The sequence below is a fragment of the Heterodontus francisci genome, chromosome 1 (assembly GCF_036365525.1).
Source record: "Heterodontus francisci isolate sHetFra1 chromosome 1, sHetFra1.hap1, whole genome shotgun sequence".
Lineage (NCBI taxonomy): Eukaryota > Metazoa > Chordata > Chondrichthyes > Heterodontiformes > Heterodontidae > Heterodontus > Heterodontus francisci.
In genome coordinates this window covers 97,768,511-97,791,350 of record NC_090371.1, presented here as the reverse complement: position 1 = coordinate 97,791,350, position 22,840 = coordinate 97,768,511, and the positions used below count along the sequence as shown (strand labels likewise).

General features: G+C 41.7%; 1 protein-coding gene across 2 annotated transcripts in view; it reads left to right on the top strand.

Moving 5' to 3' along the window:
* Positions 1 to 22,840, top strand: part of plpp1a (phospholipid phosphatase 1a) — a 120,888-nt gene that overhangs the window by 69,192 nt on the left and 28,856 nt on the right. Inside the window, exons 2-4 of one of the 2 annotated variants that reach the window (XM_068033063.1) lie at positions 2,195 to 2,346; positions 7,930 to 8,210; positions 17,109 to 17,166. In XM_068033063.1, coding sequence (XP_067889164.1) covers positions 2,195 to 2,346; positions 7,930 to 8,210; positions 17,109 to 17,166 — 491 coding nt within the window. The remainder of the gene's footprint in view (positions 1 to 2,194; positions 2,347 to 7,929; positions 8,211 to 17,108; positions 17,167 to 22,840) is intronic. The other variant, XM_068033053.1, reaches the window with a different exon arrangement.

Here is a 22,840-nt window from a genome sequence, read left to right as displayed (position 1 = left end):
CTATACTGTTTAGTGTTTACAGAGATAATGAATGCCTTTGGTTTAAAAAAAAGATTTACATAACATTCTGCTGCACTTTTGCCAATATAATTGTTATCACTGTCACATTATCATCTTGGTTATTATTTCTAGTTCAAGGTTCACAAGGTATATGGAAATCTCGTTAATTCTGCCCTTTGCTCTAAAACACCATAATGAAGGTCGATTGCATAAATAGGAACTCCTGGTGCAGAGCTTTGTGTGAGAAGAATGCTCATTAGAGGTTCTGGCATGTACCACAGGTGCCCTGTACAAATGATCATACGGCCATTTTAATGGGCTCCCACTGCGTAAATCCCTCTGCCAACAGCACTAATTCGTGAAATCCACGGGAATATTCCAAGTTTAATTTTTTAAAAGCTGTTTTAATATCACTGCAATAATAATGCTTCTTCCACCCCCACTCCTATTCCTATCCATGACAGTGCAGTTATGCAGGTACCGGTAACCCTTTAGTATATCACTCAGTTGGCTATTCTCCCTGTGAGAGTAGCAGCATAATAAGTGGATATGGAGGACAACGACTATGCCACTGTCCCCCAGTACAAGTCAAGGGAAAATCTGGATAGAAACAAGTAGTTTAATTGCAATTGTTTTTGCATTCTTAGCAACCTTTCATTGTTTGGAGCTGGGGAGCTGCAGCTCCAGTAAACATGAAGTTCAAGCTTACAGTGAACTGTTAATATGATGAGAGGTCACGTGTTCAATGGTGGCCATGTATTGATTGTCCATTTAATCTATCCTTTTTTTTTGATTCTAGGTTTGTTTGCTTTTTGCTTGCTGTTTTGAAAGTGGTGATTTTTTTATTCTTTCTCTTTTGTCACCTCCATATCATGTGCCATCCTCTGTCCAAAAATGACAGGCAAGTGCACTGCAGCTCAGCTGCTGCCACTCACCTGGTTGGTAGGATACACATTGCAGCAGACCCCTCTGGTGATTTTCCCATCTTTTATCTGGCCAATAGCTAGATTTCCATTTAGCAGTAATGAACATGTACCCACCAAGTGGGGAATCACCCTGGGAAGCCCATGTGCTGTGACCTCATGATATAGCATGTTGGTGTACCATCAAGCGGCACATCATGCGCCTTTCTATTTTCTGCTGTTTTAAATCTATACCCAGTAGCCTGGTGCTAGCGAAGTAATTAAAGCAGGTATATTTGGACATGGATCATTGAGCAGCTTATATGGTACCTGATTATATAATTATATAGATGACATGGATATTTGAATACAGTGAAATTTCAAAATTAGGGAATGATGCCAAACTTGGAGGTGTGGCAGACAGGATGATTCCAGAGGGCTGCAGCAGGACAGACAGGTGGTAGGTGAAATTTAATCCAGAGAAGTGTGAGGTGACACATTTTGGCAGAAGGAATAGGGAGAGGCAATATAGACTAAATGGCACAGTTTAAAGAGTGTACAGGGACAGAGGGACCTGGGGGGTTCATGTGCATAGGTTTTTGAAAGTGACAGAACATATTGAGAGAGTGGTTAGTAAAGCATATGAGATCTTCATAAATTGAGTACAGAAGCAGGGAAGTTATGCTGAACCTTTATAAAGCTCTGGTTAGGCTACAATTAGAGCATTGCATCCAGTTCTGGTCACCACACTTTAGAAAGGATGCGAGGGTCCTTGAGAGGGTGCAGAGGTTTACCAGAATGGTTCCAGCAGTGAGGAATTTTAGCTACAAGAATAGGTTGGAGAAGCTGGGGTTGTTCTCCTTGGAGCAGAGGAGATTGAAGGGAGATTTAATAAAAGTGTACAAGATTGTGATGACAGATTTAGATAAGATAGACAGGAAAAGCTGTTCCCATTTGCTTATGGTACAAGGAATAGGACACAGATTTAAGGTTTTGGGCAAGAGATGCAGGGGGATGTGAGGAAGAACTTTTTTACACCGTGAGTGGTAATGACCTGGAACTCACTGCCTATGAGGTGGTGGAAGCAGAGATGCTGAATGATTTTAAAAGGAAATTGGATGGGCACTCAAGGAAAATAAACTTACAGGGCTCTGGAATAGAGTGGGAGAAAGGGACTGATTGCATTGCCATATAGAGAACCAGCATGGACTCAATGGGCCGAATGGTCTCCTTCTGTGCCGTTATGACTCTATGATTATACTGACAGTCTGGTTTCTCATTGCTTTTGCTAGCTGGATTGCCCTTTGCAATTCTTACACCGCTGCATTCACCATTCAGACGAGGATTTTACTGTAATGATGAAACCATCAAGTACCCATACAAAGAGGACACCATACCCTACCAATTATTAGGTGGCATAATAATTCCATTTGTTCTTCTCGTAGTAAGTCAACTCATTTTTACTCAAATCAATTCACTCTGTTGTTTTCATCTGCTGTTGCAAATTATGTTGTTTGTTACCAGGCAAGTGCATCAGTCACACCAAGGAAAACTATGGCTTGCTTGACTTTACTTTGGTAGCTGCGTGAATGGATTGGTAGATAAATAGATGTTCTGCATTGTTGCTAAGCCATACAATCAAGATAGCCCCAAGTTCAATCCCTAGTCGGTACTGAGTTAACTGTTCATAGCTGGGGTGGCAACTGAGGTGTTGCAGTTGGCCTTATTGCTCCAGTTAGGGTTCCCACCAAATGATTACCCAGTAATTCCTGGAGGAAATCCTGACTGTTGATGTAAGATGAAGTCTTATTGGACACAGCTAAGATACCTCTGATGGAATAGGCTGTTGACAGTCATTATTTAGACTTACATAAAGAATATTGAAGTACTGATTTTGCCCTTGGAACTCAGTGCTGTCAGGAGAGAAAGAAAGTAAATGGAAGGAGTCTTTTTAAAATTAAAAACAATGTCCCTGAACTTCCTGTCATTACACTGGTAAACCAGCAGACAAGGAAGAAAAATTGGATGAGGAATTGTTCATTGGCTCCCACTTCTGACATTTTCTGCTGGAAGCGATGTTGGGCATTTTACTGTCTGATCAAATGGGGGTGTGTTATAAGGAGAGGCAAATAATAGGGATACATTATATAATGTATTTCCCTTCCTTTCCACTTTAGCAGACTAGACACAAAGAACACCTGTGCATCCCTTATGCCTAACTTTGTTATGGGTCACTGGGTGGGAGTAACTTTAAATGGCTAATTTCCTTTAAAAAAGGGAAAGATTTAAGACATTTTCCAAATCATCAGCTGGGAGCACATGCCAACTGAGACGGGCATTCCACTGGCATTATAAATAGCCCCAGTGTTGCCTAAAATACATTAATGATCCTGACCCCAGGACATAGGCTGATGTCAGGGATGTTACTAAAGGTGGGCAGAAGTCCTGTCTTGCCGATGTTCTGCCACCATTCTGACTTCATTGCAATTTCTAGTATAATTACTTAACTTTGCTGTATCGCTTTAATATCAACTCTTGGGTATGTCTTGTACCTTTTTAAAGGAGTATTATCTTCAGGAAAAAGGGCTTGGCAACCCATTTTTAATTTATTTGTACTGTGTTCTATAAGTTGTGCTAATACACATCAGCGTGACATCACTGGAAAGAAAATGACATCCAGGCTATCTTTTTCTTCTTGCTGAGTTGTATCTCTTTCCTTTCTCTCCCGAAGACATTGATGCCATTGTTGATGTTTCATTCCACAGGTGCCAGTCACCTTCTGGTGCCTTACTTGGTGGCATCATTCATTTGTGACTCTTAAAATGAGTGTTAGCAGGTTATTTGACAGTGGGGGGAGGAAGGGAGGAGCAGGGAGATGGGTAGCTGAGGCCAATCGTAGCCTCTGTACTGCTGCCCTGCCTGATTGAACTCTGAACCTTACTTTCTGATGTGGCTAAGCCACTGACTAGATTAATTTGATGAGCAATCGAGCATAGCTTTTCTGCCTCATTAAACAAAAAAGGTTTTTAAAAATTCTTTCTGAACCTGACATGGTGCCTTTTAGCAGTCCTGGTGTAAAACATATTTACAACCTTTAATCCCTCAACTATGTATCTTAATTATACACAGTATGTGTCAGGTCAGGAATGTGAAATTCCTACATGGTCACATTTTTTCCCTGTTGTTAAGCAACTCCAGTAAAAACCGCAACGTACTTGTTACAATGGCAGATAGGGTGTGATATTGTGATGACACACTCTACCCATTATGTAACAAGTAATACCAGTTTCTTACCACTGTCAAACACAGAGTGGCTCAATGTTATGTTGGGTTTGTTTTACACTTTGCAAGGCTAATTCAGAGGGCATTAAGAGTCAACCACATAGTGTGGCACAGGACATTGGTGAAGCAGCAGGCTCCCCAAACCTTTCTTCTGATCTGAGCTCATAAATTACCAGATGTATTGAACTCACAGTGGCGCAGTGGTTAGCACTGCAGCCTCACAGCTCCAGGGACCCGGGTTCGATTCCGGGTACTGCCTGTGTGGAGTTTGCAAGTTCTCCCTGTGTCTGCGTGGGTTTTCTCCGGGTGCTCCGGTTTCCTCCCACAAGCCAAAAGACTTGCAGGTTGATAGGTAAATTGGCCATTATAAATTGTCACTAGTATAGGTAGGTGGTAGGGAAATATAGGGACAGGTGGGGATGTTTGGTAGGAATATGGAATTAGTGTAGGATTAGTATAAATGGGTGGTTGATGTTCGGCACAGACTCGGTGGGCCGAAGGGCCTGTTTCAGTGCTGTATCTCTAATCAATGTGAAATTCCAGCTTGGCATGGTGGAATTTGAACTCACGACTACTTGACTGCCAGCCAATACCCTAACCACTATATTACCATGCCCATACCGTGGTTATTAAGTCCTTAAGTTCCAATTTACACAAGTTCTGGATTTGCCAAGCTGGAGGATTGGTTCGAAGGAGACATTCCTCAGTGATACCCTACAATCTCCACTCACACAAATTGCAGGTCAGCTTACTGTAGTTAGTGTTCAGTACCTGGGGTGCAGCAGGATAAAGGACAGAGAGAGGCAGATTTTTCTCTGAGATGCTGCACGTTGTCCAAATCAGCATGGCCCCTGAAATAATTGAAGAAGTGTCAGGTCCTGATATAGTTTCAATGTTGTACTGCCATTTCCTGGTGCTTCACCTGGATGCCTGATTAGTTCAGGGGCTGAATATTGCCATTATTGGAAATGGTTATCAGTGACTGCCTGCTGCAGCAATCCTCTGGGTTTCACATCTGTCTCCTCCTGCTCATCCTCTGCTTTTTGTGAACCATAGACCTCCTCTTTGCCTACTTCCCTTCATATTGGAGAGTGTTTTACAACCAGCAGCATGCTGTGATTATTTTGGTTCTGTTGAAAGATCATTGACCTGAAACTTTAACACTAATTCCCAGACTCTGAGTGTTTCCAGCATTTTCTGTTTTTATTTGTGATTATTTTGGAGACCTTTACTGGCTGTAGAAGTGGTCCATACATAAGAATGTAAGAAATGGGAGCAGGAGTAGACCACACGGCCCCTTGAGCTTGCTCCGCCATTCAGTACAATCATGGCTGACCTTGAGCTTCAACTCCACTTTCCCGCCTGGGCCCCCATATCACTTGAATCCCCAAGAGACCAAGAATATGTCTATCCCAGCCTTAAATATATTCAACGATACAGCATTTACTACCCTAAGAGGTGGAGAATTCCAAAGATTCACAACCTTTTGAGTGAAGAAATTTCTCCTCATCCCCTTATCCTGAGTCTGTGGCCCCGTGTTTTAGATTCCCCAGCCAGCAGGAACAACCTCAAAGTGTCCACCGTATCCAGCCCCTTTAGAATCTTACATGTTTCAATGAGATCACCTCTCATTCTTCTAAACTACAGAGAATACAGGCCCAATTTACTCAGCCTCTCATTATAAGGACAACCCTCTCATCCCTGGGACCAATCTAGTGAACCTTCGCTGTGCCGTCTCCAATGCAAATATATCCTTTCTTAAATATGGAGACCAAACTGCACACAGAACTTCAGGTGTGGTCTCCCAAACCCCTGTACAACTGTAGCAATACTTCGTTATTCCTGTCCTCCAATACCCTTGCAATAGAGGCCAACATCCCATTTGCCTTCCTAATTTTCTTGCTGTACCTGCAGGCTAACTTTCTGCATTCCTTGTACGACTGCACCCAAGTCTCTCTGAACATCAACATTTACAAAGTTCACGCCTTTTAAAAAATACTTTGTTGTTCTATTCTTAGGACCAACGTGAATAACCTCACACTTCCTCACATTATACTCCATCTGCTACTGTGTTGCTCACTCACTTAACCTGTCTATATCTCTGCAGTCGCAGCTTGAATTTTCACCTAATTTTGTATTATCAGCAAACTTAGATATTGGAGACTCTGGGTGGAATCCGGAGGCGGATTTGAAAGTGGGACCGGGAGCAAACTTGTAGTTTGGGCTTTGGGTCGGCAGGCTGACACGTTCCCGCCTCTGGGTGAATAATAGAAATGGCTACGTGCCCAGCAGCAGTGAGTAGTCAATATTTAGCAATTAAGAGCCTATTGAGGGGACAGGGAGGACTCCACTGGGATCTTCCTGGTATTGGAGCATCCTCCTGCCAAGTGCCGAGCCTGGCAGCTCTGTGGAGGTGGCCTCCTGGTGGCAGGATGGGATGAGGGGTGGCAACAGAGCCAGAGGCAGGAAAGGTCGCATCTGTTGCCCAAACCTCCGGTGGGGTTTCCCCTCTGTTCCAAGTGGCCTACCGGCTTCGGCCCTCATAATTTGTGAACTTGATGCATGTGTCTGAGGGGACTTTAATTTTGAGATGGCCTCGTGCTCACCTTGCTGCCTGAGCAGCGCTCACCTGTCTCGGTGGGGCTGCTCAGGCCTTTCAAAGTTGTGGGCCCTCTGATTGGACCTGCAACCTCAGGAACCCACCCGCAATCCTTAATTAGATGGGGGTCCCGGAGGAATCTTCTTAATTGGCCGCCTCCGGAAAGATCACAGTTGAGACCCATGGACCATCGGGGTCAAGACCCTCATTGGTCTCAGATGGAAGAATATTTTCAAAGGCGTTAAGATCCTGCCTTGTTCCAGCATTCGAATTGTGTGTGGATTGGTTGAGGCATTGTTCCTCATTGATATGTATCTTCTGCTGCTGTTCAGGGTTGTCAGCAACCTTAACTCTGGACTCTAAACATGGTCTCCCATCTACAATCTGTCCGGTCTATGTGAATCATTAAATAATGCAGGTATCATAGACTGCTGCATAATAAACCCATCACGAATGCTTCCTGGATAATGGCATTTAGTTTAGTTTAGAGATACAGCACTGAAACATATGCTTGCATTATGATGCTTGTTATGGTCAGATGCCGTGGAGCCATTAATGGAATGATAGTCATTCCTGTTCAGGTAGGCCGTGCATTTGATGCGAGGAGCCATGATGTCCAACTAGGATGCCACCTACCATGTTCTGGTGTCTTGCGAATTGTGCCACCTGGTAAACATTCTAGTCCAATTGGTGCCTCATTTCTGAAGTGTAACTAATAAAGTGTTTCTGTTATAAACTTTCTTGGGGGAGAATTTTCCTAGGGACTCGGAGGCACGTTTGGAGGCGGGGGTGCTGGGAAAATCAGGTATACCAATTGCTTGCTTCTCAGCCATTGAGTGACATTCACTGTTGTAGTAACAAATGACACAGTTTGAAAATTGTGGCTTATTAATGAAGGAACACTGTACAAATGAGCACCACTCAAAGCTTGACTGATTTTTAGTGAGAAAGTAGTCAAATTCAAAAATGTGATTCACATGAACTCAAGCTAAAGAAGCCAATAAAAATTTGATTTTTCACTCTTGCTTCTTTTCCCTGTGATTATCCTGGCTGAATTATTTGTGGATGGCAGTATGTATGTTTTGTGAATTTTTTGTACTGATTATTTCCTGTGCAGAAATGATGCCTGATTTTTCTCTGTTACAGATAATCGTAGGGGAGTTAGCCTCGGTTCGTTGGAACCGTTTGTACTCAAACTCCTTTATTAGAAACTCCTATGTAGCCACTGTGTACAAGGCCATTGGGACGTTTGTTTTTGGGGCTGCTGTGAGCCAGTCTCTGACCGACATTGCCAAGTATTCAATTGGTCGCCTTCGCCCTCACTTTCTTGATGTTTGCAAACCCGACTGGGGGAAAATCACCTGTGATTTGGGGTACATAGAGGACTTCACATGTCTGGGTGACAAAAGGATGACCAACGAAGCACGGTGAGTCTGAGACTAGCTGTATATGAATTGTACAACACTCTGACCACAGCACAGAACCTTTTATCTGCTGTTCATTATGTCACAAGTATCTTGTGTCACAGAGAACAAGAATGACAATATGTAGCGTCTTTTACTTTGTAAAATGTCCTGAAGTGCTTCACAGTAGTGTTATAAAACAAAATTTGACATTGAGCCACAAAAGGAGGTATTAGGGCAAATGACCACAAATATGGCCAAAGAGTTTAAAGGAGCATCTTAAAGTAGGAAGGAGAGGTAGAGAAGCTGAGAGGTTTAGGAAGGGAATTCCAGAGCTTAGGGCCTTAGCTGCTGGAGGCACAGACGCCAATGGTGGATCAATTAAAATTTGGGATGCTCAAGAGGCTAGAATTAGAGGAGCGCAAATATCTCAGAAAGTTTGAAGGTTGGAGGAGTTTATAGAGATAGGGAGAGTGCGAGGTGATGGATGGATTTGAAAAAAAATGAGAATTTTAAAACCAAGGTATTGCTCGACGAGGAGGCTAGCAAGCACAAGGGTGACGGATGAACATAACTTGGTGTGAGTTATGACATGGGCAGCAGAGAAGGCAAGATTCCACAGTTCCCCCATGGTGAGAGGGGACCAGGATTATAAGTGAGAAAAATGCACTGTTGACTGTTTTCCCCCTCCTCACCACCATCCCACCCCCTCCACCCTTATCCCTTCAAAGGTGCTTATAGGGCTATTTCAGAGATGTGTGCATTTCTTTGTTTGCTAATAACAATGGCCCAGAATTTGCTAGGAGAATATTGGTGGGTTCACAGCGCTCACAGTTATTAGCATGTAAAATAACTCAGCATTTTGTGGTGAGAAAGAGATATAGCGTTAGTTGCAAATCACCTCAAATTGCTGGATGATTACTGTACAGATTGTTAGCCTTGCAAACCCAGGATCTCGGCATCAAATGAGCAAACAGTCAGGATTGGGAGTTGGCGGGGTGAGTTGGGTGATCACGGGGCAGGAGGCTCCGGATTGGTGGGGAAGTGGGAAGATCAGAGGGCAGCAGGATCAGGGATTGGGGAGTTGAGGGGTGGTGTTGGCTGATCACGGCAGTAAGGAGAGGTCACAGTCGACAGAAGGTTTGCTTGAGGAGCTGGGGGAGTATTCCTTCTCCTTGCTCACAAGCAGTGCTCTTAAAAACTTCTGCAGCTAGTTGCTCCTGTCTCCGTTTGCCCAGCCCTGGGAAACCCGGCCGGCAACTATTACATTTCAAACACACTACCAATTGCATTTGGGAACCTGATTTAAATATCATAATGAAGTAGGTCAGCTCACCAAGATGGGCCACAGGCATGCCGTGCAGCCAAATGTGGTGGGTTGGTGTTGTGCTTTGCCATTTCTAATTTTAAATCCCCCCCCCGCCCCGATCCTCTCCGACCCATTGTGGGGAGGGTGGGGCATTTATTATTGACCCAATTGTTGGAGATGACAGTATTTGGACATTATTGTACTTTTAAAGAGACTTGTGTCTAATGGATCACTTGGAAAATTGTATTGTACATTTTCCACAAAGTGCTTTCATGAGTATCAGGATCCTGAGACCCTGCACTTTGCTAACTGTTCCTCGATATACCAATACCCTGGACTCAAGATTCAATGAGACCACCCACTCTATATTTATCTTCAATTGGCGTTCACAATATCAAACTAATATATTATGTAACCCTTAGCCCCTAAGTATTTGATGAATGTTGGGTTCAATCTAATGAATTTGTGTCCTGCTGTGGACCTTTATCTGCTGATCGTGCATACCTTGAACAGGCACAGAGCTCATCAGGACCGGCAGGATGGATTTCAATGGACAGAAGGGCCTGCTAACCTCTGTGCTTGAGTTCCTGATATGTGTTCTTGATAGGAAAAGCTCAACACTGGGAGTGCAACTTCATAAAATAGACTTCATTAAAGTCTGGAAAAGATAATTGCATGTGGTACCTATAGGCTGGTGAAAGAAGCTGATCAGCTACTGCAGCCTGAGCTCATTTGTTGGTGTGATTTCTGGAGGTGCTCACATACTGCCTTTAGTAACCATCTCTGTAGCTGGGGGCCCATGGTCAGCATGAAAAGATGTGACTTGGCTTGCCAATGTGGCCCCAGTAGAGTTAAACTGGCGTGCACTTGCTAATACACTTGGCACAGTGCTACAGTTAACCTCAGCATCCCTGGGTTACGTGGGAGAATATTGGTCAAGTTCCTGTTCCTGACTGTTTCTTGCTGCAAATGTGATGTGCAAACATTGGGTGAGGACAGGATCCAGTTTGGCAGTGGTGATGAAGAATGGCCTCTCAGCTGAGGCAGGTGGTCAGTGAATGTGGGACTTTCCCCCAGTCTGAGCTTTCAGGAGAGAAGGAATAGAGATTCTGAATTAAAATAAAATAAAGCCATATACAGTGCTGTTTCTGAACATTATAATCAAATGATAGCTGTGTTTTTACTGGAGGGATCAGGGATTTGATGTCATTACAATGTCTGCTCTCCACAAAGCTTATTTGTTAATATTAATGGAATTAAGGAATTCAATGAAGAGCTCGAGTTAGGAAATGAGCAAGCGCAGTGAATTTATCTCTATCTAATTTGCTTGATATTTTCCAGGTTAACATCTACTTCAGGGGAGTGTAAACCTAGATAGATTTCAGTTTCATTAGGTTAGAGTCTACAATGCAAATATCCTCACTCACACAGCAGCTAACATCCGTTTGAATAGCAGTTATCCATAATTCTCATTTTAAACTCATGGGGAAAAAGGCTTGCTAGCCTTAAGCTCCACAGTTTACAATGAAATATATGCAGGCATAGAATTGATATTGATTCTATTCTATGGAAAAAGATCCTGTTGGGCTTAAAATTCCATTTTATACTAACAAAAAAAGCACATGATGGTTAAAAAAAACACTTTGAATCATATTCCACAGAAAAAGTCTTATTTGACTAATACTTGGAGCTGTTAATACCAGATATATTATAGGCATGACATTTTACATCATGTGCTGTTTATCTGAGGAGGCCATTTGTCCTAAAAAGAAAACAGGGCTAAAAATAAGCAGTATCTATCAATGATAAGGAAAATTGGGCAGTGTTTACCAGGCAGCCAATCCACTTCCACCAGAATTGGAATTTATCCACATTACGTATTCGCTCTACTAAAACCCCTAATTCTCGACTAAAACTCCTAGAGAGCATTCACTATTATTATGAATGCTGGGAGAGCCTTGCCTCCATAAAATTCTGTTGTCAGAGAAGAAAATAGTTCACGTTATTCTAATTGGAACAGATGGGTTGGAATGTCAGACATCCCTGGTTCTCAAAATATCACTGCCTTGTTGAAAAGTCAGCACTAACTGTTGAGAAACAACTGCTTGTGGCAGGTCTCCTTGTTGCTCCAGTAAAGAACATGAAACATTTGACATGATGAAAAACCTGTTCAGTTACATTTAAAAATATAGTATGAATAGTTTATTCACCTCTTAAGGAAATGTTTTCCCAAAGAAATGGAAAGCTAGGTCCTATGTTTTTGATGGAACACATGATGTAAGAGTTTCAAACATTGTGTTACCTGATTTATTGGCCTTTGCCGTTGAAAATAAATAGCAGATGACTAATGGTTCGTTAATCCCTTAGCTGGTATCTATACTCATTGCAATACACAAGGCAGACTGCTGCAGTCAGCTACTAAACAGTCTCTGGCTATGGCTTTATATAGTTCGGCCAGAAAGCCATATACTTATTCCGTAAAGAATTGCCAACTCATCCTGTGTCCTATGATGAGTTGAAGTAAGCTGCATGCTTATGTTCTGAAGTGAAATACTGAGTAGAGTTACACTTTTATTAACCTTTGCCAAATAGCAGAATATAAGTTTTGACGGTAAAGGTTATATTTCCATACACTTTGGACATTGTATTTGATCTGCCTGCAGAATCTCCTGATGCATCTGCAGGTGGACAGTAGTTCAGTAGAAATAACTGGCAGACTGGGTGCAAAGTTACATTTTAATCAGTGTCGTGTTTTAATAGCTTAAGAAAAATATATTTACTTTGGTGATTTTCATTTTAAAGGGGAGACGGTGGCATAGTGGTAATGTCACAGATTCTGTAGTAATCTGGAAGCCCAGGCTAATGCCCTGGGGACATGAGCTCAAATCCCACATGGCAGCTGGTGGATTTTAAATTCAGTTAATTCATAAAAATCTGGAATTGAAAGCTAGTCTCAGTAATGATGCCATGAAACTATCATCAATTGTCATAAAAGCCCATCTGGTTCACTAATTTCCTTTCGGGAAAGAAATCTACCATCCTTATCTGGCCTGGCCTGGCCTATGTGTGACTCAGACCCAGAACAATGTGGTTGACTCTTCACTACCCTCTGAAAGCAAGCCACTCAATTGTCAAGGGCAATTAGGGATGGGCAACAAATGCTGCCTTGCCAACAACGCTCATAATCCCATGAAAGAATAAATTAAAAGAATTATTTTCTCCTACGTATCTTCGTCAATTCTGTGTGTAACTGGCCACTGGGAGATGAAATGGAAGCCCTGTTTTTTTTTGCTTTATTCCTTTCTGCATTGAGAAGGTGCCTGTATAATCCCTGAACAGCTGAGGTTGAGATCAGGAGCTGACTGTATGGGGGGAAGTTGAGCGATGGTGCATATGGTACAGTGTGCTACCACATGATTGGATGCTATAGCAGGACTGTTTGGGGATGCACTTGGATACTGTACTCACTTTCAGGCAGTTTTGCTTCTTCCTAAACGCTACAATTTTACCCAATATGACACCAGTACTATTCTTAGTGAGAACCTTACAGTGTAGATGTTATGAATTTGCTCCCCCAGCACTGAACTAATAGATGGAAAATACTGATGGACACAAAGATGCCTGCATCCAAATTGTACTTCAGCTGTGCAAAGCTCTGTGTTGGGAGCAGGATTTATAAAATATATAATTGCAATTAAGAGCAAAGCTACAACTTTCACTAACACCACACAGAGTTTGTAGTCACAATGAATATTATGCAAATAAGACAAAGGCACAGAAGCTTTTAATCAGCTGCAGCCAAAGGATGTACCCCATCCTGATATCTTTGTGCTTTGATTTTTTTCTGTTGAAATTTTTAAAAATCCTTTTCAATTCTAATGTGTTTTGGAATTGGACAACTGGATTCCTGACTTGTCTTGAACAGCAGTCTGATTTATATAACTGTTTTGAAAAGATTCTGATTTTTTAAATCTTCTGCTGTGACAGGAGCAGCTCTTAGCTGTACAACTCCCAGCTTAAAAAAAAAGGGTGGAAGGACGTTAGAGATTTTTCTAATGTCAGGAAATGCCAAATGGGAGCCATAAATCCTCTGGCTGTGTTCACTGGCATTGACTGTCTGCCAGAGACTAGTCAAATTTTATACCGCCAGCACAAGCAGCATTATATTGTTATCCAATCTCAAAAATATTGCCCTGTAACAAATTCACAGAATTTTAGCAACATGCACATTGCTAATTGCCACCAGAGCCCACTTTTTGTGTAAGGACTTTATGTCCATAGATTAATTATTGCACAGAAGGCTATTCAGCCCATCAAGTCCATGCTGGCTCTCTGTAGAACAATCCAATCAGTTCCAAATTCTTCCACTCTGTCCCTGTAGCTCTGTAAGTTTATTTCCCTCAAGTCCAATTTCCTTTTGAAATCATACATCGACTCCGCTTCCACCATCCTTGTAGGCAGAGAGTTCCAGGTCATTACCACTCACTGTGTAAAAATTTCTTTCTCCCATACCCCCTGCATCTCTTGCCCAAAACCTTAAATCTTTGTCCTCTAGTCCTTGTACCATCAGCTAATGGGAACAGCTTTTCTTTGTCTATCTTATCTAAACCTGTCATAATCCTATACACCTCTATCAAATCTCCCCTTGATCTCCTTTGCTCCCAAGGAGAAAAACCCAGCTTCTCCAACCTATCCTTGTAGCTAACATCCTTCATCCCTGGAAATTTTTTCTGATAAATTTCCTCTGCGCCCTGTCAAGATCCCTCACATCCTTCTTAAAGTGTGGTGACCAGAACTGAACGCAAAACTCTATTTGTGGCCCACACAACAGCTCTATAAAGGTTCATTATAATCTACCTGCTTTTGTACCGAATACCTCTATCTATGAAGCCCAAGATCCCATATGCCTTTCTAACTACTTTCTCACTATGTCCTGCAACCTTCAAAGATCTATGCAGACAAGAACTCCCAGGTCCCTCTGCCCTTGTACACTCTTTAACATGCCATTTAGTCTATATTGCCTCTCCTATCCCTTCTGCCAAAATGCATCACCTCACATTTCACATTTCCATCTGCCACTTGTCTGTCCATTCTGCTAGCCTCTCTATGTCCTGTTGCAGTCGATTGGAATCATTCTCACTATTTGCCACGCCTCTGTTTAGTATCATCGGCAAATTTTGAAATTCTACTCTATATTCTAAGATCTAAGTCATTTCTATATATATCAGAAAAGCAGTGGTCCTAGCACTGATCCTTGGGGAACACCACTGTCTACCATCCTCCAATCTGAAAGATAAACATTTATCATGACTCACTGTTTTCTGTCCGTAAGCCAATTTTCTATCCAAGCAGGCACTGACTCTTCTATTCCATGAGCCTCAATTTAGTTAACCAACCTTTTTTGTGGCTCTTGTTCAGAAGGAAGACCTGTTGTAAGGATCCACAACCTGGCCATGCTTTGTGAGTTGCTCCTCTAGATTCCTTATTATGTAGGGGATAGCTTTTGAGAGTGAGGAATATTACACCCAAAGATGAGTGATTTATGAGTCAGCAATGGAAAATTCAGGGGAGCCACCTCTGGGTTCTCTTGTAAGGAGATACTTATTCTGCAATAAAAACAAAGAGCCTTAAGTTTCCATGGCTGGAGCGAGTGAGCAACGGCAGATCAGTTTAAATTCTGTCTCAAGTTCTGACTGGAGTGCAGAGTGGGCGAGTAGTTTGCGCACGATCCCTTCCACAATACCCCCGTCCCTAGCCCCCATCTTCCCCCCTAACCGAGGGAGCTGTGAGGAAGATATCCCAGTCTACCTACCCCAGGAATCCTGTCATTATGCCCTCTTGAGGCCATGTCTGAGGTCTGAGATTTTGCCAGCTGACAGCTTGTCTGAGTTGCAGTCATTTGGGAAACCCCTTGGAGCTGTTGGTTAAGTAATTGATATATTCAAATAGGTCATTAACAGCTGTTTAAACCAACCATTCTGGCTTTAACAACCAGTGCACCTATTTCTGGAGTTGTCAGCAACTCGCTTGCGTCAAACAGATGAGTGCACAACAGGGAGTGCTTCTTCAGTGAAACGGACAGGCTGGGAAGGCTTTGAACATTTAAAACTTAAGAGTTGCAGCCATGCCCAGGTGAGATGCTGGTGCTCACAAAACTTCTTCTGAGTATATATTTTCACTGCTTGACTGTGATTGCCAATTTCTTGGAAGTCAGTTCATTTGTCTTGCACTTGACTCACCTTGAGCTGCACTTCCTTGCCATCAGCCTGTCATGGCATGGGAGTATCTTATGCAGCTCTACCTTGCACCTCAGATGAGGAACAAGAGAAGGAGCAACTCCAAGACCAACACCACCAGCAGCGGCTGCCTTCTCCTTGCTTCATGCCATTCTACAGGGCAGAAATGGTGAACACAGATCCAGCAGGAAGGAGGTGAGATCCCAACATATGTAGGCCAGCAGATTTCCTTCCCTAAAGGACATTAGTGAACCAGATGGGTTTTTACAACAATGGTTTCATGGCCATCATTAGACTAGGTTTTAATTCCAGATTTTTATTAATTGATTTCAAATTCCACCTTCTGCTGTGGTGGGATTCGAACCCATGTCCCTAGAACAATAACCTGGGACTCTGGGTTACTAGTCCAGTGACAATACCACTACGCCACCGCCTCCCCTGCCTGAGGTCCTTGATTCTCTTGTTGCACTGCCTCCAGGTTTGAAGGACCACACTCCTTGCTGACTTCCTTGGCCTCTTCCATGCAAGTCTGGCTGTAGAGGTTGGCTTTTTCCTCCTGTCTTTGGGAAAGATCACCTCACTGCAGTCCCTCAGATCCCACAGCAGGATCTCCAGGTAAGAGTGAGAGACTGACGGGCAGCCTTCTCAGGTCTCCTCTCCATTGTCGTGGTTGCTGCAGCCCCAGGAATTTATGTCCACATGAGCTGTTATGATCCCTGCTGGTGTCCCTTTAAATTAAGATCCTTCCTTTGACAGATTTGGCGCATCGGATTGGTTGGGAAACCCAGAGGTGGGATGCTAATGCTGTGACTCAGTTAAAGGGCTATGGCAAAGCTGCTGCAGAGTCCAATGGATTTCTGACCCACTACGGGTCCCGCCGTTTCGGCAGGGACTATCACTTGAAAATTCTGCCCAATGTGTCAGTTATTAAATACATTCAATGTGCTTCAAATGTAGTTAATGTTTACAGAAATTGCATGGAGCTCATTCTGGAAAAATGGCGGTTAACAATGATTGGATTGGATCAGCTGAACAGCAGAAGCTTTTAAAGTGGTTGACTTGGGACAGTGTGAAAACATATATTGAAATACAACCCAAAAAAGGTGTTAAAGAGATTTCAACAACTCTTGTGATAGGCAATATAATTATTTCTTGTAAAATAACACAAGTCAATAACACCTGTCAATTTTAACCTGAAGGTTTTTCAAACGATCTTTGTAAATTTTCATTATTTATATTTTTAAATGTTGATCAGTGTGTATCACAGCATTGGCTGATTTTACAATCTGAAAGGTCGTGTCTGACAGATCCAGTTTTGATCCTGGCAATGGCACTTCTCTGAGGATGGTAATAACATTGTATTCTTTATTCCTCTAGGCTCTCTTTTTTCTCTGGCCATTCATCCTTCTCCATGTACTGCATGATGTTCCTCGCAGTAAGTATTTTTGCATTGTTGCATGGACACATATTCGCAGCATATTGCCGAGCTGTTTGCCTTGTCAGCAGTGCCCTTCAAATCTGCGAGTGAGAGTTGAGATGATGATTAACTTGCAGATTGATTTGGCTCCATAAAGCTGAATATAAGTGTGGAGGAGGGTTTTCTTTGTAACTATGGTAAAACTGAAGAATGGAAAAGGGAGAAGACAGGAACCACTAAATAGCAGAATCTGTCTTATGAAATAGGGGCTGTCTGATATCTGAGTTGGCAGTTTGCTCAGTTGGACACAGTTTCGTAATTCTTGCCACTTTTGAAGATATCCAGGCTTTGAATAGCACACTTTAATCACACGGAAACTTCTTCCATGATTCACATACTGTGCAGGAAGAGGTGGCCAACCCTCAGTTAACAATAGTGGAATTTTAAACGTTTTAATTAACCACAGGTGGGTGGCTTCAGATTGAGACCATTTTCTTCCCTGTATTTCTCAAGCTCAATTTTGGATCTCTGATCAGACCAGCAATATTTACAGTGATTTCTGGCCCTTTCTTTCTCTGCTCTTGAGTCAGTGAGATGTTTAGTGGCACCTTGGTAATCTTGCACTATTGCATCAAAGTGTGAATTGCTAGTAACAGTTTGACAGTGTAGTTAGCAGATCTGCAAAAGGTTGCTTTCTCTTCCACAACTCAAAAGGAAATGAAAGAGAAAGAAAGTTCATAACACACTGGACTCTGCACCAAAATTGTTATCATTTCATATTCTACTGAACACAGCAACTGCATTACACCAATTATTTATAATGAATGAAAATCATTTTGTGATTCAATGACATGAGTTATGTTGTCATGGTTTGAGTTTGTGCCTTTTTTTGGCAAAGTGAAAGGTTACTGCCCACACTGCAGAACACCATTTAGAATGCAAGTAATGATAAAGAAGAACTAAATCAGGAAGTAGTGTTTAGCCAACATCAAGTTTAGGTTTTGAAATTCTGAAGATTGTAGGAGGAGGGCAAGAGAGGGGAGGAATTCCACAGTTTGAAGGTCCTTAGAAAGAACAGCTTAGAACAGGAGACTTCAATGAATCTTCATTTCAGTATACTGGGGATATGAGGGAGAAGTAACCTATATGATGGTAGCTACCCACCTTGTAGGATAAGCGCCTGAAAGGAATAAATTGAGTAACACTGTCTAAAGTAGTGTTGATAAAATAAACAGTTAAGAACATTTGTAAGAGAGAAAGAGATAGTCACTTAGAGGTGAGAGGATTGTCCCTCAGACAATAATTTTTCTTGTATCGTGTTAGGGGGTATGAGAGGTGATAGATGAGAGGTGATAGAACTTCCCAAATATGGCAACAGTGTCTTGGAGTGATTTGAGCTTTAAAGAAAGGAATTTTCAACACAAAGACAAAACTGAACTTCTTGGGGCCAGATTTAGCATTGGAGGTGACTTATCAGTTCCATTAGATTGTGTGAGACATGAAATAATAATGCCAACACTGCTACTGTTCATACTGTTTGACTCATGACTGTCGCTGTGCTGTTTGGCTGCCTATTGAGTTTTGACCTCTCTTGATCAACGTCAGCAAGGTAGTTTGCATCTGACATACAAATTTCACCCATCTTTCTACTCACTTAGTGACACAACCTCAGCGTCCTGTTTAGCCCTGAACGTAGTATCAAAGCCAACATTTGATCCTTTACCTGGATCACAGACTTCCACCTGCATATCATTGCCTGCGTACATCCCAACACACCCTTACTGATATTAAAACCGTGCACGCTGTCACCATCTCGGTGCCTGATTTTTCTAAAGCCCTGCTTACCAGCCTTCCAACCTCTACCCTATAAAAAGTCAATCTCATTCATAATTCTGCTGATCACCCTATCTGTATTCATTTCCACCTATCAATCACCTATGTCTTCTATTAGATCCCCATTTTCCTGCATTGACTTTAAAGTCCTCATTCATGTTTACAAATCTCATTGTGGTTTTGCTGCATCCTATCTCTGCAATTATATTTATGCTCATGTTCCAACGCACATCATCATTCCTCCAATTCTTGTTCAAAGAGTGTTCCTCCACTCCATCGCCAGTTGCAGTCTTCATCCACCATTCCCTTATAATCAGGAACTCTCTGACTAAAGCCCTCCACTTTGCTATTTTCCTTTCCACTTTCAAAAGCCCTCTCTAAACCAACTTCTTTTGCCCATACCTTCAATCATCTCCCATAACTTCCCTAACTGCTGCTCAGTGCCCTGCAAACTCTTGTAATGTGCCTTGTGACTTTCATTATGTGAAGGGAGCTGTATAACTTGTCTGAAGAATTAAAGGAATCATAAGATGAAGTGACTCAGCCATTTTATTTCAAAAAGGTTGGATAGCTTGAGCACTGAATGTAGGTGATCTGAATGAACATAGAGTGTGGTCATCATCAAGAATTAGGAGGTGGCAGATGATGAGTGTCCAAGATCACTGATAAAAGAAGCAAAGGGAGAGGACAGTGGAATTCAGAATGAAATAAACAGCAATGCTATTTTAACATATACTAATTTTGATATCTAATAATAGAGGAGATTTTCTATACTGGAGGCTCAGGAGACTGACATATTGGAATACACAATGTCATTAAAGGGCACAAACATGTGCTAATTAAGATGCGGCTAAAGAACATGAGAGCAGGAGTTGACCATACAACCCCTCGAGCCTGCTCCACCATTCATTACGATCATGGCTGATCTTGTGCCTCAACACCACTTTCCTGCCAGCTCCCCATATCCCTTGATTCCCTGAAAGCCCCAAAATCCATCTTTCTCAGCCTTGAATAAAGAATCTCAACAATTCACAACTCTCTAAGTGAGGAAATTTCTCCTCATTTCAGTCCTAAATGATCGTCCCCTTATCTTGAAACTGTGCCCCCTGTTCTAGATCCCCAAACCATGAGAAACAACCTCTCTCAGTGTCTACGCTGGCTTCTCTTTCCCCACCACTATGTCTTAGTAAAATAAAAACAAAAAGTGCTGGAAATACTCAGAATAACTCTGATCAGTTCCGATGAAGGGTCACTGACCTGAAACGTTAACTTTGCTTCTCTCCCCACAGATGCAGCCAGACCTGCTGAGTATTTCCAGCACTTCTTGTTTTTATTTCAGATTTCCAGCATCAGCAGTATTTTGCTTTTATCGCTATGTCTTACTGCTCAGCTGTATAACATGTGCACACTTCCAAAATGACATCTTGGTTTTCATAACTTATGTTCTTAAAGTTCTATGTCTTCTGATTTTGTAATTATGGTAAAGATATATTTTTTGGCCTTTCTGATTTGGTGTTTTGCTTTTTCTTAAGTGCATTTTTGAATTACTTCAGTTTACTGGATTCTTTTTCTTAAGACACCTACTTTCGAGGTAGTTGCTCTCAAGGAAAATATGCCCCACTGCATAGGCAAAAGAGCTGGGAGGTGAAATTATACAGCTTGAGCAGACGTAGCATTGCCTGCATTGGAAGGGCACTGTGCAAGCTTACTCCTATCAAAAGAGGAAGCCATTTGAGGGAAATAACTGTGTGGATCTTGAATTTTGTGACCATTCTGAGTTAAGCTGTAAAGGAAGTGCTAGAAATGACACTCAGTTGAAAACCATACATGTTTACAGCATAGGAAAAAAACGATTTTGCCCATCACATCCGCTCCAGCTCTTGACTAGACCAGTCCAAAAATCAATTCCATTGCCCTGTAACCCTCTACTTCAAATATTTCTCTTAAGAGATGCAATGGTATCTGTATCAAGCACTCAATTTGTTAAAACATTCCATTCCTCCAAACCACTGTCAATAAAGATATTATTCCTAACCTGTCACCTCCATCTCTTAGTGACAATCTAACTCGAAGCTTCCTCCTTCAGTCTGGATTGCATCATACTTTCTTTGTTCCTTCAGTGAAATAGTGAGCAGCTGAGGGAAGATTTTGTACTCCTGCAGTGCAGGATTTATCCTGTCTCACCTAAAGTAGCTTATCCTAAGCATTATCAGGTGACCTAGTCCATGAAGACTGGGATTTAAATAGACTTGGCCTTTTTGAATGGTTGTTCAGAAAGCTATCTCTTCTGCTGGCTTGGAATGGCCTCAAATTTGTGGAGTAATCTTATAATGTTTTTCAAAATATCAGTTTTGTTTTGTTTAACTGTACAAGAGATTTTAGTTTTGCTGTATCTGAGCTCTCAGACTAGTATCCCTTTCTTGATAGGGGTTAACCAGCAGAAAGGAACATTTCAATTGAACATGTTATTTACACAGGAAAGGCTTCCCCCAGGTGTTAGTGCCTAGCCCCCAGGATTTTTCACTTTGATCATTTTTAAAGGGGTAAGCACATTAATAGGTTTCCTTAACATGACAATTAGAGAAATTACTAATGACATTGTAATAAGTGCCCTTTGGAAAAGATAGTGAACATGAAATAATGCCCTTTGCTGAGGAATGTCTGTGCTAAGTATTTCTAGAAATGTGGGTTACTAGTTAACCTTGAGAATGCTCCAAGTTAAGATCCTTTTTGTAACTTCTATATTGGTTAATTTTGATTGCAGTGTGCAGTTATTGAAAGCTGTGTGTGAAAATAAGTACAGTGGAGCATCTCCACTGGTCCTTGCAATTGGTCATCCAGAAATCTCTGTTCATGTATTTTCTTTGAAATTCAAGCATTCTTCAATGATGTTATTACCCATTAGTGTTGATTACAATGGACCATCATTTGCTTGGCAATCATGGAACAAGGAAAGGGCTGTGTACAATAGCATTTAATTCACAGGTAGTGGAGTACAGTAATTCTTGACATAACATTTGCAAACAACCTTGAATGTGTCATTGTGATGACAAAAGTATAGGTACTCGAATATAAATGGCAAATTACTACCACTGTGACTGATGTTTATTTTTATTTTTATAATGGCTTCATCATATAACTTAGCCGTTTATTTTCTAATTTTTTTCCCATGGGTTCCTGAAGGCAGTGATTTATGCTGGGGTTGAGTTCCATAGTTGTCAGCAGCTCTCCAGCACTTTGCCCATGTGTTCAGTTCTTCATGTGTAAGCCATGACAGTGCTGGTTAGCAAGCTTTTGAACCATACCTAGAGGATATGCAACCTCAGGGGACCCCAATCTTGTCCCTATGCTATGCGCACAATCTATCATTGTTTTAAAACTGATTTGTAATGATTTTATTTATTTGTAACTTTGTGGATTGTCAAATTTCATCATTTTATAAATTATTTCACTGCATTACCTCAATTGAATATGTTTTATTGAATTGGACCTTATGCTTTAAATGTACAACCATTGATAAACCATGCTTGAGCCAACCACTGAACAATTTTACTTTCACAGGGGTGATGTGAGAATATTAAAAAATAGTTGGGAACCTAAGAGGGAGCTCAGATTGGAGGGAAGCAAAACTGATAACAGGAAGTAGAGAAGTAGTAAGTGAAATTGGAAGGCAGACGAGACGAAGGAAAAAAATAGGATCGGAATGAGGAATAATGTGAAGACAAAATTAAGGGCACTCTATCTGAATTCACAACAAGGTAGATGATTTGAAGGCACAAATAGAGGTAAATGGATACGATTTAATTGCCATTACGGAGACGTGGTTACAGGGTGACCTGTTCTGAGAACTGAATATTCA